At 47.3% G+C, this 12,756-nt stretch overlaps 1 protein-coding gene across 2 annotated transcripts in view; it reads left to right on the plus strand.

Moving 5' to 3' along the window:
- RCAN2 (regulator of calcineurin 2) overlaps window positions 1–12,756 on the plus strand; it is a 78,067-nt gene that overhangs the window by 42,434 nt on the left and 22,877 nt on the right. The window contains exon 1 of one of the 2 annotated variants that reach the window (XM_048935391.1): window positions 254–550. The exons of the other annotated variant lie outside the window; for it this stretch is intronic. Within the exon in view, the coding sequence (XP_048791348.1) occupies window positions 464–550 (87 nt within the window). The 5' untranslated portion in view covers window positions 254–463. Of the gene's footprint in view, window positions 1–253; window positions 551–12,756 lie in introns of those variants that run through there. 2 annotated transcript variants of the gene reach the window in all.

Consider the following 12,756-nt stretch of genomic DNA (forward strand, 5'->3'; position numbering starts at 1 on the left):
TAAGGCTGGTAGCTTGAAATGCGGGGTTAATTTACACTCGGAGCGGAGCTCTCAGTGCCAGGCGATCCTTTTTTGCCAACATAAGCACTCAGCTGAAACAACGGCTATGACTCAGTTGCCAGCGAATGCTGCTTGAATTGATTTAGTCCCGGTTCAGATTTAGCACATAATCATGTTCAATTTGATCCACTGTGCTGCCGAGAGATAAAAGGGCTGAAAAAATAGACGTGGCTTATGTCAGTGGTGGCGGTGATGTCATTGCCACGAGAGATGGGCTGTGCACAGCGTTACTATGCTGTGCTGCTCACTGCTGCCTGTGAGGGAGGCACGGAGCCGAGAGCAGCTGGCCGGAGCCAGCCCAGAGTCTGGGGCCGTTCCATAGCGGGAGCACATCGACGCTTCCTGCCTTCTTCCCACCGCTCCATCCCCTGAGGCTGCTGAAGTCTGTGTGCAGCAGGGGGGGATGCCAGCCCGTAGCATGGACTGTGATGTCTCTACTCTGGTTGCCTGCGGGGTCGATGCGGAGATCTTTGCCAACCAAGAGGTTCAGGTACGCACCTCTGAATCTTTTGTTACGGATGCTTCCTAAAAGCCCTCGGGGAGCAATAGGAGTTTGTAGGTAGCGGTCGGTGGTGATAAGGAGGCAGGTGAGGTTCTGCTGCAGTAGTAGCAGGCACGCAGTTAAACAGTCTGCTAATTAGCAGAGAGAGATGCGGGAATGAGCTGCTTTGCGCGGCGTTTTGCTAAGCTGGAAGCAGAGCCCGCTGTTTGCGCCGGACCGAGATCAGAAGCGGGTTATGTAACTGACAGCTGTGTGTGCGTGCCTCATCTTCCTAACGAATCATTGTTAATTTTGTACGGCTGTTTTTAGCTCAGCCATGCCGAGAATGTTGTTGATCGATATTGACCACCTCCGGGTGGCTTTGCTCCTCTGGGCGGCAGCTGCTCACTGCCTTCAGACCCCAACCAAGCATGCGAGAGCAGCGCCTTCGTGAAGGGTTAAAAGTTAGTGGCAAGTGATGCGCCTGCAGCATGGCAGCACACAGAAAGTTGTGCATCTCCCTGTCGTGTGAATAGCTCAAACCCAGGGCTTCATTCTAACGCTCGGTATCCCGGGCTCATAGTCTCTTAATTAGACATCTGCTGTAGAAAAATCATTGTATGTAATTGCTCGCTGTTGAAATCAATTACCTTTCTCATTTATTACATTACCGTGGGAAAACCACTGCAAATGAAGTTTGAAAGAGGAATTTTAAGTATGCTTTTCACAGATCATCTGAAAGAGCTCCTAGGCATCGTACAGTGCAAGTCAGCACTTTATTTAAAGGGCACATACAGATGGCATTTAATTTCTAATCTGATTGCTGTGCTCCTCGTATGAAAATAAGGAAGTGGGGGCTGTACAAATTTGAGGTCAAATTCAGAACCCCTCTCTGTTCAACTCTGAGTCGTACATTGAAGTCAACGGAAATGTCTGGAAAAAATGTTTTCATTTGCCAGAGGTTGTGATTTTTATTCCTGTTGGTCGGTTAGGTATCATACATGCTTCTACAAATGCTTTTAGGTTCCAGAAGAGAGTCCTGCTAATTTAAAAGGTTTTCTCTTTCCAATTTAATATTGGGTTCAGAGATGAAGCTGATAGAGAGTAATTGTGAGGAGTGGCTGAGGAGGATGGGCCTGCCTGCACCGGGACGCATTTGCTGGGCTGTTCTGAGTGGTAAAATGTGTGTTCTTACTGCCTTCTTTCATTAGACACTGAAATTGAGAAATTCAGAAGTCAATCTGCACTGACAGAGGCTCAGAGCTGGAGCGGCTCTTTTAGTGCGGTGTTTGACAGCAGGTTGCACAAGAAATTCAAGGTGTAGGGATCTTCTTGTACCCTCTGAATAAGGAATAATAGCAGTGAGGAAGTGCAAATCTAGATTCCATAAAATCAGCAGAAAGCTTTCCATTGACTTGGATGAGACTTAGAGTAACCTGGTTTAAACTGCAGCATCTGGAAAGCGTGGCTTGAAGTGCATGGGATAACAGTGAACTAAAGGGTTACAGGGATGCTATGGGAACCAAAATCCCTTTCGTGTGCCATTTTACTTGGTCTTTCTGTGCTTTGTTTGCCTTGGTTAAAACTGTCTTATTCTTGATGTCTGAGTTCAAAGTGAGTGCAAAGGCTCTGGGCATATTTACATTGGAGACTGCACTGCAGACTGCAGTGCAGCTTAGGAACACTAAGTCGACTTCGAAGTCATCTGGCTGAGATGCTGAGAGCAGCCTGTCCTCGCTGACCCACGGCTCCATGCAGAGCAGTTTTCACCTACCAGCCAGCAAACTGGAGTCACAGGCAGCCAGCAGTGCTGCTGCAGCCAGGGCCCAGCACTGGGGCACAGTGTGGGCATCCTCCTTGTTGCAGCTTGAGCACTGCTGGTGTTTTAAAGGTGGAGAGAGCTGCTACAAGTTCAGCATAAAGGACACTGGCGTTTTTGTTTGCAAAAAGGGCTCCGTTCTGATCGCACCGTGTTTGTGTTGACTTTGATAAGGGAATCGTCAAGACTTAAGGTTGGAAAGGAAGAACTGTAGAATCATTAAGGTTGGAAAAGACCTCTGTGATCATGTAGTCCAACCTTTGACCCATCTCCACCATGCCCACTAAACCACGACCCTAAGAAGGCCATTCTGAGAAGAGACGGGTGTGGAAGTTGCAGGAAAAGATCAAAAGCAAGCACAGCAGTCCCTGCATTCAACTGGAAGACCCAAGTACTGAAAACTAGAGTTACACAGAACCATAGAATCCCAGCATGGCCTGGGTTGCAAAGGCCCATGATGCTCATCCAGTTCCAACCCCCTGCTGTGTGCAGGTTGCCAACCAGCAGCCCAGGCTGCCCAGAGCCACATCCAGCCTGCCTGTGCTGCTGTTGTGGCCAGGAGCTGCCCCAGGCCAACAGTAGAGGTGCTTAGCTTGTGTTTGCTCCATAGAGCAGCTGGTAATGGAGCTGGGGCTGCTGCTTTCTGGAGCAGTGGCCCAGAAGTACAGGACTGCACTGCGGGGTTTGGAATGGAGAAGCTGCTCAGCTTCTTGCTGCTCTCCCACCCATGGAAATGACCTTAATTCTGTAGGCTCAGTGCCCTTAGCATCTGGCAGCCAGACTCAGAAATGCTCTTTTTCCATTTGGCTTCTGAAACAGGAGAATAATTACTTAACACAGAAGGCAGAGCTTTGTAGCTCCAGCACATGGAGCGGCTCATCCTTTCGACAAACAGAGGCATGTATGGGCCCTGAAACTGGCAGCCGGCCACTGTGCTTGCACCCATGGTTTGCCATCCATGAAGCCATGCAGCAGGCCTTTTACTTTCTACCCACTGTTGCTTTGAGTTGCCTTTTGTAGCCCAGTAATGAGGTCACGCTGATGAAGGTGCTGCTATCCCTATTGTGCCTGTATGTATTGTGCCTGTACTGTGCCAGGAATTAGCAAATGTCAGGGCAGGCATGGAAATCATAGAGTGCGGTTCTGCTTTGTAGTTCACCTGGATAATTGAGATTCCTCTTTCAGCACCTCTAGATGATCATTTTGTATCATGTTCGTTACATAGCTGATTAGTTAATTAATATCTTATTTCTAGCAGAGAAATTCTAGACACTACTTACATACTGGCAGAGAACTTAAGCTCATACTTACTACTCTAAGCAAGACTTACATTATTAATTCTTACCCCATAGAATTGGAAGATCATCTTGATGATCTAAAGTTATTTTCACATGTACCATTCTGCCAGGCAGCATGATGGGATAGAGACAGCAAGGTACAAGGAAACAGAAGGCAAACTAATGACACAGATTGATGGAATGTGCATCTGAAGACTGTAAGGTAATTTAGACTGGAAGGTTGACCTCATTGTGGCCTTCCAGTACTTGAAGGGAGCCTATAAACAGGAGGGGAACGGCTGTTTGTGAGGGTGGGTGGTGATGGGACAAGGGGAATGGTTTAAAGTGAGACAGGGGAGGTTTGGGTTGGAGATGAGGAAGTTTTTTCCCCAGAGGGTGGTGAGGCACTGGCACAGGTTGCCCAAGGAGGCTGTGGATGCCCCATCCCTGCAGGCATTCAAGGCCAGGCTGGATGTGGCTCTGGGCAGCCTGGGCTGCTGGTTGGTGACCTGCACACAGCAGGGGTTGGGACTGGATGGCTGTACAAAGTTTAGATGTATGGCTAAATGCCTTTCTAGCACAAATGAATCCTTGGCTCTTGAGGTTTTTCAGCACCACTTCATTCTCCATTCGTAAAAGTGACTCATTCAGAGACATTCTGAGGTTTGCAGCTGAAGTGCTGTAAGGTTGGCGTCAAGTGAAGAAATCTGTAGAGAAAAGTGCTGCTGCCCCTCTGGGTACTGCAGCTGCCCAATGGCTGAAAGCAGGTCTTGTCTGCAGTTTCTGCATTCCCTTTTTCAGATTTTTCTCCTCAGCTGTGTAACCTTGATTTATGGGAAGAGACTGCTGCACAGTGATAAGACTGCAACAAACTAGAGATAAGGAAGAAGCAAACAGCAGCAGGACTACCAAAAGGATCCTGTTAGCTAAAAGACCTGTTTTATAACCTCTTCCGTTCGTGTTTTCTATACCTGATAGTTATTTTTATATAAACTTTTCCATTTGTGAAATCTTTTATGATCCAAATAAAGGACCCAGATCTTCTGGGTTAGTTGGTTTGTTTTTGTGGGAGAAGGAGACAGGGAGGTTCTTTTCCCCAAAGAAGTTTCAGGTCTGTAGTGATGTGATGTTCCTCTGCAGCTCTGTGTACGTACCTTGTTTTCTCTCAGGCATTACCAATAGTTGTTGCTTCTTAACATGACCGAAGGTTTGATGTTGAGAGAAGCTGCATTTTTTCAGACAAACATCTGTTCCATCTCTATTTTAACAAACACTTTATCTGTAGATTAATGGATATGCTTTATGGTTGGCCGGTTCTTTCTTTAATATCTAAATAATCTGCTAAGTTTTCATCATTCACATGCCAAGCAACATATTTGCTTTGCAAGATACCATCATATGCAGAATGCAACAACCATGACAGTGTGATTTCAAGCAGTGAATTCTTCCCTGGTGAAGAGATGCTGAGCAAAAAGAGTAGCAGGGTTTATCAGACAGCTGAATAACACGCATTGCCAAGGCTGAGAAGCTGGCCAAGCAAAGCGGCTGACTGCTGCTGACTGCTGCTCAGTTGTTGCAGGGCTTTCTGCTGTCCATCCACATGTTTAGACTGGTGCTGGGGCTGCACGTGTAAGCTAAATTGTTATTTTTTCTGGCCAAATAGTAAACCTCTCCCCCTTTTTCTCCTTGGCAGTGCATCTCAAAGCACGTACAGCCGTAAGTTTGACTCCAGCCTATGCTTTCTGCCTGGATAAGAACTTTATTTTCTGCTTCGTTCGTGTTAATTCTGACAGCAGATCACTTTCTCATAACATCAGTGTTCCTAAGATGCATTTAATTGCTTTCATTTGGTATTTCTGGTGATGCTCAGAAAAGCCCTTGACAGCACCAGCTGTGAGAAAGCAGCCCCACTGTCACTGAAGGATCCCGTGCAGCAACTGGTGCAGTGGGAAACCAGATCTCAGAGTCACCACAAAGCCCCCAGAGGACATCGATTCCAGCCCCAGGCCCCACACAGCACCCAACCCCACCTGGCTGAGTCTGGTGTCCCCGTGCTCCCTGTGAGGAGCTGCAGCCGCCGAAAGGCCTCCTGTCAGCCTGCTCTGCTCGGGGCCCAGCAGGCCAAGGGGCCTTGGCCACCCCTCACATTTCCCCTCGAGGCCCTTCTCCACTTTTGTAGCCCTCATTAGAATGCTCTCTAACAGCTTTGTGTCCTTTCAGGACTGTGGCACCCAACACTGCACCCAGTGCTGGAGGTGAGGCTGCACAGAGCACAGTGGGACCTTCCTCCCCTGGCCCACTGGCAGTGCTGGGTCTGGTGCTCCCAAGGCAGGGCTGGCTCTGCTGGTTCCTCAGCAGCCTGCTGGTTCCTGAGCACACAGAATCACAGAATCACAGAATGGTTTGGGTTGGAAGGGACCTCAAGGATCATGGAGCTCCAACCCCCCTGTGCCATGCAGGGCCACCAACCTCCCCATTTCACAGCAGCCCAGGCTGCCCAGGGCCCCATCCAACCTGGCCTTGAACACCTCCAGGGATGGACGGGGCATCACAGCCTCTCTGGGCAGCTGTTCCAGCACCTCAACACTCTCATAGCAAATAATTTATTGATCCTCAGCACTGCCATAAGAGCAGGGCTGCTCTCCAGCCTCTCATCCCGTGGTCTGTACTTATCACCAGCATTGCCCCATCCCAGCTGCAGATTTCCCAGGTGTGCAACTTGTCAAGGTCTCTTTACAAGGCCTCTTCCTCAAAGGAGTCAGCAGCTCCTCTCAATTTAGTGCCATCCAGTCTTACCCAATGTTCCTTCAAGTCCTTCATCCAAGCCACTGATGAAAAGGTTGAAGAGGCCCTAAAATGCAGCCCTGCAGGAGCCCACCACTGGCTGCCAGTTTGATGTAACTCCATTGCTGGAACCTTTGTAGCCCAGCCTGTCAGCCAGGTGTTCATCCATCACCCACCGTAGGTCTTTGCCTTGTTGTACACTGGTCTTTTTTTTACAGAAGGATCCTGTCAGAAACAGTATGGAAGTCTTTAGTGAGATGTAAAAAGGTGGCATCAACTGACTTCCCTTGGTCAGCAGGGTGGTCAGAGGAGGTAAGGTTAATTAAACAAGATTTTTCCCCTGTGAACTTGTGTTGGTTAAGCAGGTTAGTATCACTGATAAATAATAAATAAGTAAATTAATCTTGAAAGTTCATCAGTGTCCCAGATCCTTTTGGAAGTCCCTTCCTGCCTCCAGGTTACAACCTCCACGCAATGTTCCTTGGCTGCTGCCCCCCTCCTTTCAGCTTGCTGCTCAGAAGGCTTTGCCATTACGTGTCTCCCACAGGACTGAGCAGCTGGATGGGGCTGAATGAAGCTACACATGCCTGTGGCAGAATGTACTTTGTAAGCCTTACCAGGACCTCTCGTATTTTCAACACATTTTTACTCTGTCTTCCTTTCTGCTTCATCTTTCAGAATGTGAGGAGGAGCTGCTTTCCCTTCTTGTTAGTCCCATGTAGTAGTTGATACTACTACTGAACAACTCTCTGTATGCACTTTTGATAGTTTCCAAACAGGTTGAGATGCAATGTGCCACATTGTGAGAGTGTTCTGGGTGATTCTGGGTGACACTACTTTCAGCAAATGGCCGCAGGTAATTTCTGTTTGATTTCAGATTTCATTGTTAGCAGCTAATGGAAAAAACTGTTCACGGCAAGTACTTCTGATGGAAAAGATGATGAAGTGAGCTTCTGAAAAGACAGTCTGAGATCAGATGGGTGAGGAAAGTTATTTTCTTTGTAAGGTCATCATCTCCAATCTTACGGAGCTTAATAGTGTCTCCTGAGCAGATTATCCAAGCACTAAGGAGGGCACGAGAATTAGCAGTTAAAAAGGCACTTTTCAGTGCGTAATGCAGATTATCCATCCTGATGCAGAGGACAGATGGGACGTACATTACGAACTTGCTGTGGCTAGATCAGCATTTCAGGGATTTATATGTGAAGTGACAATCTAGTTAGAAATCATAGAATCCCAGCATGGCCGGGGTTGCAAAGGCCCACAGCTCCTCCAGTCCCAACCCCTGCTGTGTGCAGGTCGCCAACCAGCAGCCCAGGCTGCCCAGAGCCACATCCAGCCTGGCCTTGAATGCCTGCAGGGATGGGGCATCCACAGCCTCCTTGGGCAACCTGTGAACAGTGCGTCGCAAAATGGATTTCAAATATTGGTGAATTTTAAGGAGAGCAAGAAAAGTTCTGTAATGCCTTAGAGGAAGGAGGAGCACAGTGTGCAGATCCACTAATAGCAGGAAGACAGCACATCATGCTGCAGAGAGAATTCATGTATGACCAATTTCTTGTGTGTTTGTATAAAGAGTTGGACAGATAATGGGCTAACAGTAGAAACAAAGCCATCCCTCTGATGCCATTCCTCTGGATGTCAGGGGAAGTTGTGTGCTGTGAGAGTGGTGAGGTGCTGGAACAGCTGCCCAGAGAACCAGCACCACATCCTTGAACTGAAGGAAAGAGAAATTACTTTCTTATTAATGATATCAGCTGGGATCAAAGCCAAACAAGGGGCCATAATAGTAACAAGCACGCTGCTTCTGTTAGGCAGAAGTAAATTACTGATGTACTTAAGTTTTAGAGATTCGGGAGGTTGATTTTTTTTTTATGGTGAATGAATAAAGATGAAAGGTTTTGAGATGTCTATTTCTTGCTTTCATAGCAGATAACCAGGCTGGAAGTGTTGAAAAACAACAGTGATTTACAGCAGAGATTTAAGCTGCACGCGGTCCTAGCTCCCAGAGCAGTGCTATTTCTTGGGCTGAGGGGAAGGACCTCAGAGTCACTGAGTGCTGCGGGATGAAAACGTTTGCTTGGCATCCAGCAGCTGTCCTGAAGCAGATGAACCAATGCCTGCTGCATCCAAAACGTAACAAACATCTCTGAATGTCATTGGCTAGATGTTTGCTGGAAGTGCTGCTTAGGATGTAACAATTTTGTATAGTGTGAAGCAAGAAGAGCAGAGGGGCATGAAGGATTTTATGCACGGAAAGTTCCAATGTGTTCAATCAGGAGAATTTACTTTGTGGGAACAGTAATTTGTACAGATATGGGAAAACTGATAAATGGGAGTTGCCAAGTGTGTGTAAAACATAGCAGACAATAGCTGCAGATGAGCATATTTTCAGTGACTATTCTGTGGCTTACCTGTAAGATACTGCTATTGCTTTCAAGCTCTTCGTTTATCTGACCCTACATGTTTTCTACCAAATTGCAGGTGTATCTGTACCAAGCCTGGATCTACTGGGTTTATGGTCTGTGTACCTCTTAGGGAGTCTGTGGCTGTGCTAAGGGACTTACAGGCTGAATGGATTCACTTCTAGTTGATCATTTGTCCTTAATTAAATCTCAGTATCCAGTACTGATCAAGTACTGGAACACCTGCACCTTCAGCTCCATTTGTACTGAGACTGAAAAGTGTAAATTCCCTTCTGGAGCTTCTAGTGAACGAGGCCTCTGCAGCACAGGGCTTTGCAGGTGGGTGCATGCACGCCAGGCTGGGCCATCAGGACCCTCTCGACTTGCTGTTCTCATGGATTTTTATGTCACTTACAGTGTAGATGCACCAAACTCAAGTGCTTACTTCAAAGTCAGACTCCTTGAAATGCAGACTGTGGACCTGTGTGCCATTAGATGACTTCAGGAGACAGAGACATAGCCAAACAGTGCCATGCAGCAAGAAGCTGCACTCTACAGGGTGCCACCTATTTTTATATGTCCTACTTGGTTTTATTATTAAAAAACAGAGTCCCCACTTGGTTACCCTTCTGGTTGCCAGCCACTGCCTTTGTTGCCTTCTTGCTGCATCCCTAACAGCTCTGGATACGAGCCTTAACAGAGAGCAGCTTTGGTTTCATAATGCCGGTCTGGTATCCTTTTAATATCGTGCTGTTACTGATATATTTTTCACATCAGGAAATGAAAATGATTTTGATGAAAAGCAGTGCTGTTTTTAGCCGTAAGATAGGATTAGTCTACTTTCCAGTTCTTGTTTTGAAACAAAATCCGTGCCAACTGGAAATTATCCAGTTGGTTGAAAGATGACATGGGAGCGCTTTGGTCAGGAACGTTTGCTTTTTCACCCTGGGCTTTCTTCCATCTGCCCACTAAAACAGTTATAGCACTGCAAGACTGAAATTCCCTCCTCTGTATCCTGTCTGCTAGTGGTCAGTGCTTCTGGCTACGGAGGCAGGAAGAAACCACTGCCTCTGTGCTCCCCATGGAACACACTGGTACCAGCATGGCACAGGGGGGTTGGAGCTTTGTGATCCTTGAGGTCCCTTCCAACCCAAACCATTCTGTGATTCTATGATTTTTTTCACTTAGCTATACAGAACACTATGGGGCGTTTCTCAGTGCTGTAGCAGCTCAGGGTGTTGGAGTCCCCCAAAGGCTGTGACCTGTCTTTGAGGATAAAACAACCTCACAAAGTACAAATCACATTTTTTTTAACCAAAATTCAAACTGGAAAACGTTGTTTTTTTTCATAGGAGAGTGGAGAAATGGATCAGTGACAATATAAAAGCATCATGGAGTGCAGAGTGTATGATCTTTGTTCATGCAGATCACAGAATCACAGAATGGCCTGGGTTGGAAGGGACCTCAAGGATCATGAAGCTCCAACCCCCCTGTGCCATGCAGGGCCACCAACCTCCCCATTTCACAGCAGCCCAGGCTGCCCAGGGCCCCATCCAACCTGGCCTTGAACACCTCCAGGGATGGACGGGGCATCACAGCCTCTCTGGGCAGCTGTTCCAGCACCTCACCGCTCTCATAGCACAGAACTTTGCTTTCCATCCATCTTCTGCTGTGACCTGCAGAATTAATTCACAGTTAAGCTTTCCAAAATGAAAACCACATTAAAACCAACTGTATCCAGCAGATTGTGGCTAATCCGGGGCTCCTCTTTGGGCACCCAAGGAGTGGGACAGAATGCTGTAGTGGCAGTGTCTTACTGTGGCCTCTTCCAGTATGACATGTAGTCATACATGCAGGACCACTGCAGGCCATGGAAGCTCTGCCACTGGAAGCAGGAGGAACAGGTGGTTTCCTGTAGTTATCCTTTGCTTTTTCCTGTGAGAAGACAGAAATGCACACACTGGTGGCTTTGCACTTTGTCATAGTGTAGTTCTTGTGAGAGAAGTCTGCATCCTCTGTAATAATAAAAAGGAATTTATTTGATAGTCTGATTCCAGTCAGTGCAGCATCCCAACCACCTGCGATTCTTTTGTGCACAGCTTCATTTTTTACATACTTTAACATTGTTTTCCTCTTCCATCATCCTTTTTTCCCCCTCCCATTTAGGCCATTTGAATATCTAGGAAAGGAAACAGGAGCTAGAACAAAGAAAAGCATCTCAAGAAAATGATATGGATAGCTTTTTTTTGCATTTTAGCAAAATGTGGAGAGGCATGCTGCATAACCAGGCACAGATGCAGGCAGGTGTGCTGTGTTGTGCTGTAAGCATCTCTTGTGTGTTCCTGAAGCCCCACGTCCTTATGCAGCCCATCAGGCAGCGTTGCTTTGGTGCTGTTGGGTCACAGTGCATGGCTGTGGGAGCAGCTGGATCCCATTCATCACCACGCTGAGCTGCACAGGGCAGAACGTTTCTGGAATGGCTCCTGGAAGGGCTTCCCATCTCCCTCCCTCTGCAGTGTGTGTAAGCACAACACTCATCTCCATACACCCCTGTTCTTATCCAACCCAAGCTTGATTTTTTTCTTAGTTTTCTTTCTTCCTCATCCTTCCACATTTGTTTCTGATGAAAGGTACTGACACAGAACACTTGTGGATAGCATTAGCCTTGAAACACCATTCACTTACCATTTATGCTGCATCGAGTCCCTTGGTTGGCAGCAGCCCGCTGCTGCTCTCGCTGTGTTTTCTTGTGCACTGAGGCTCCTAACTTAGCTTTAGGAGCTGCTCAGATGTAAACAGCAAACAGAGCTGCTTGAACAATTTACAAACTAAGTGTAAGACAGAACGACAGATGGTCCAGGCAGTCTGGCAAGAATACGGAACAGTAAAACAGTGCAGTGGGAGTGTTAGACTGTGGTCACAGTGCTGCATGTTTTGTGCTGTAATTACAGAGAATGGCAGGGGACGAGGTGAGGCCTTTGTTTTGTGCCTTGGTGCAGAGGTGCAAAGCCCTTGGGTGCAAACTGACTGCTACGTTTCTGCCTCTGCTCAGCTGTTTATTGTTTTTTGAAGGTCTGTTTCAGAAGGGATTTGAGCTTCTAAGAATGTGTGTTGGTGGGTCAGTAATTTTTCCAGTTGTTAAATATTAAATCTAGACAGTTCACAAAGGAGCAAGAGATTTTCTTCTCCTATCCTCCTGTTTGCTTTTCATAGGGGACCCCGTATTTCAGCACTTTCAGCACTGATTTTCATAGAATCACAGAGTCACAGAACGGCCAGGGTTGGAAGGGACCTCAAGGATCACGAAGCTCCAACCCCTTCACTTCATGCAGGGCCACCAACCTCCCCATTTCACAGCAGCCCAGGCTGCCCAGGGCCCCATCCAACCTGGCCTTGAACACCTCCAGGGATGGACGGGGCATCACAGCCTCTCTGGGCAGCTGTTCCAGCACCTCACCACTCTCACAGCGCACAACTTCCCCCTGACATCCAACCTCCAGCTGCCCTCCCTCAACTCCAAACCATTTCCCCTTGTCCTGCTGCCATCTCCCCTTTCCAAGAGCTGACTCCCCTCCTGTCTGCAGGCTCCCTTTAGGTACTGCAGGCTGCCATGAGGTCACCCCACAGCTTCTCTTGTCCAGGCTTTCTGTCCTTTCTGAATCCAGATAGGCTGAAACTACATTTCTAATCATGTTAGCACAGTTTGCATTTGTTTGCATTTTGCACTGGGACTGGAAAAGAAAGAGCATTCCCCATGACTGTGATGAGAAACAGCTGAAAAGCTGTAAATGTTGATCACTGTAGGCGAAGCAGTAAATCAGGAATGGGCAAGGCAAGCATTTTATTTGTTTAAACTGTCCCATGGCTTTTTCTTGTTTATTTTTCTACTTAACTGGTTTGGCAAAGGCAGGGAACAAATAGCATGTATTT

Source organism: Lagopus muta, chromosome 2, assembly GCF_023343835.1.
Source record: "Lagopus muta isolate bLagMut1 chromosome 2, bLagMut1 primary, whole genome shotgun sequence".
NCBI lineage: Eukaryota > Metazoa > Chordata > Aves > Galliformes > Phasianidae > Lagopus > Lagopus muta.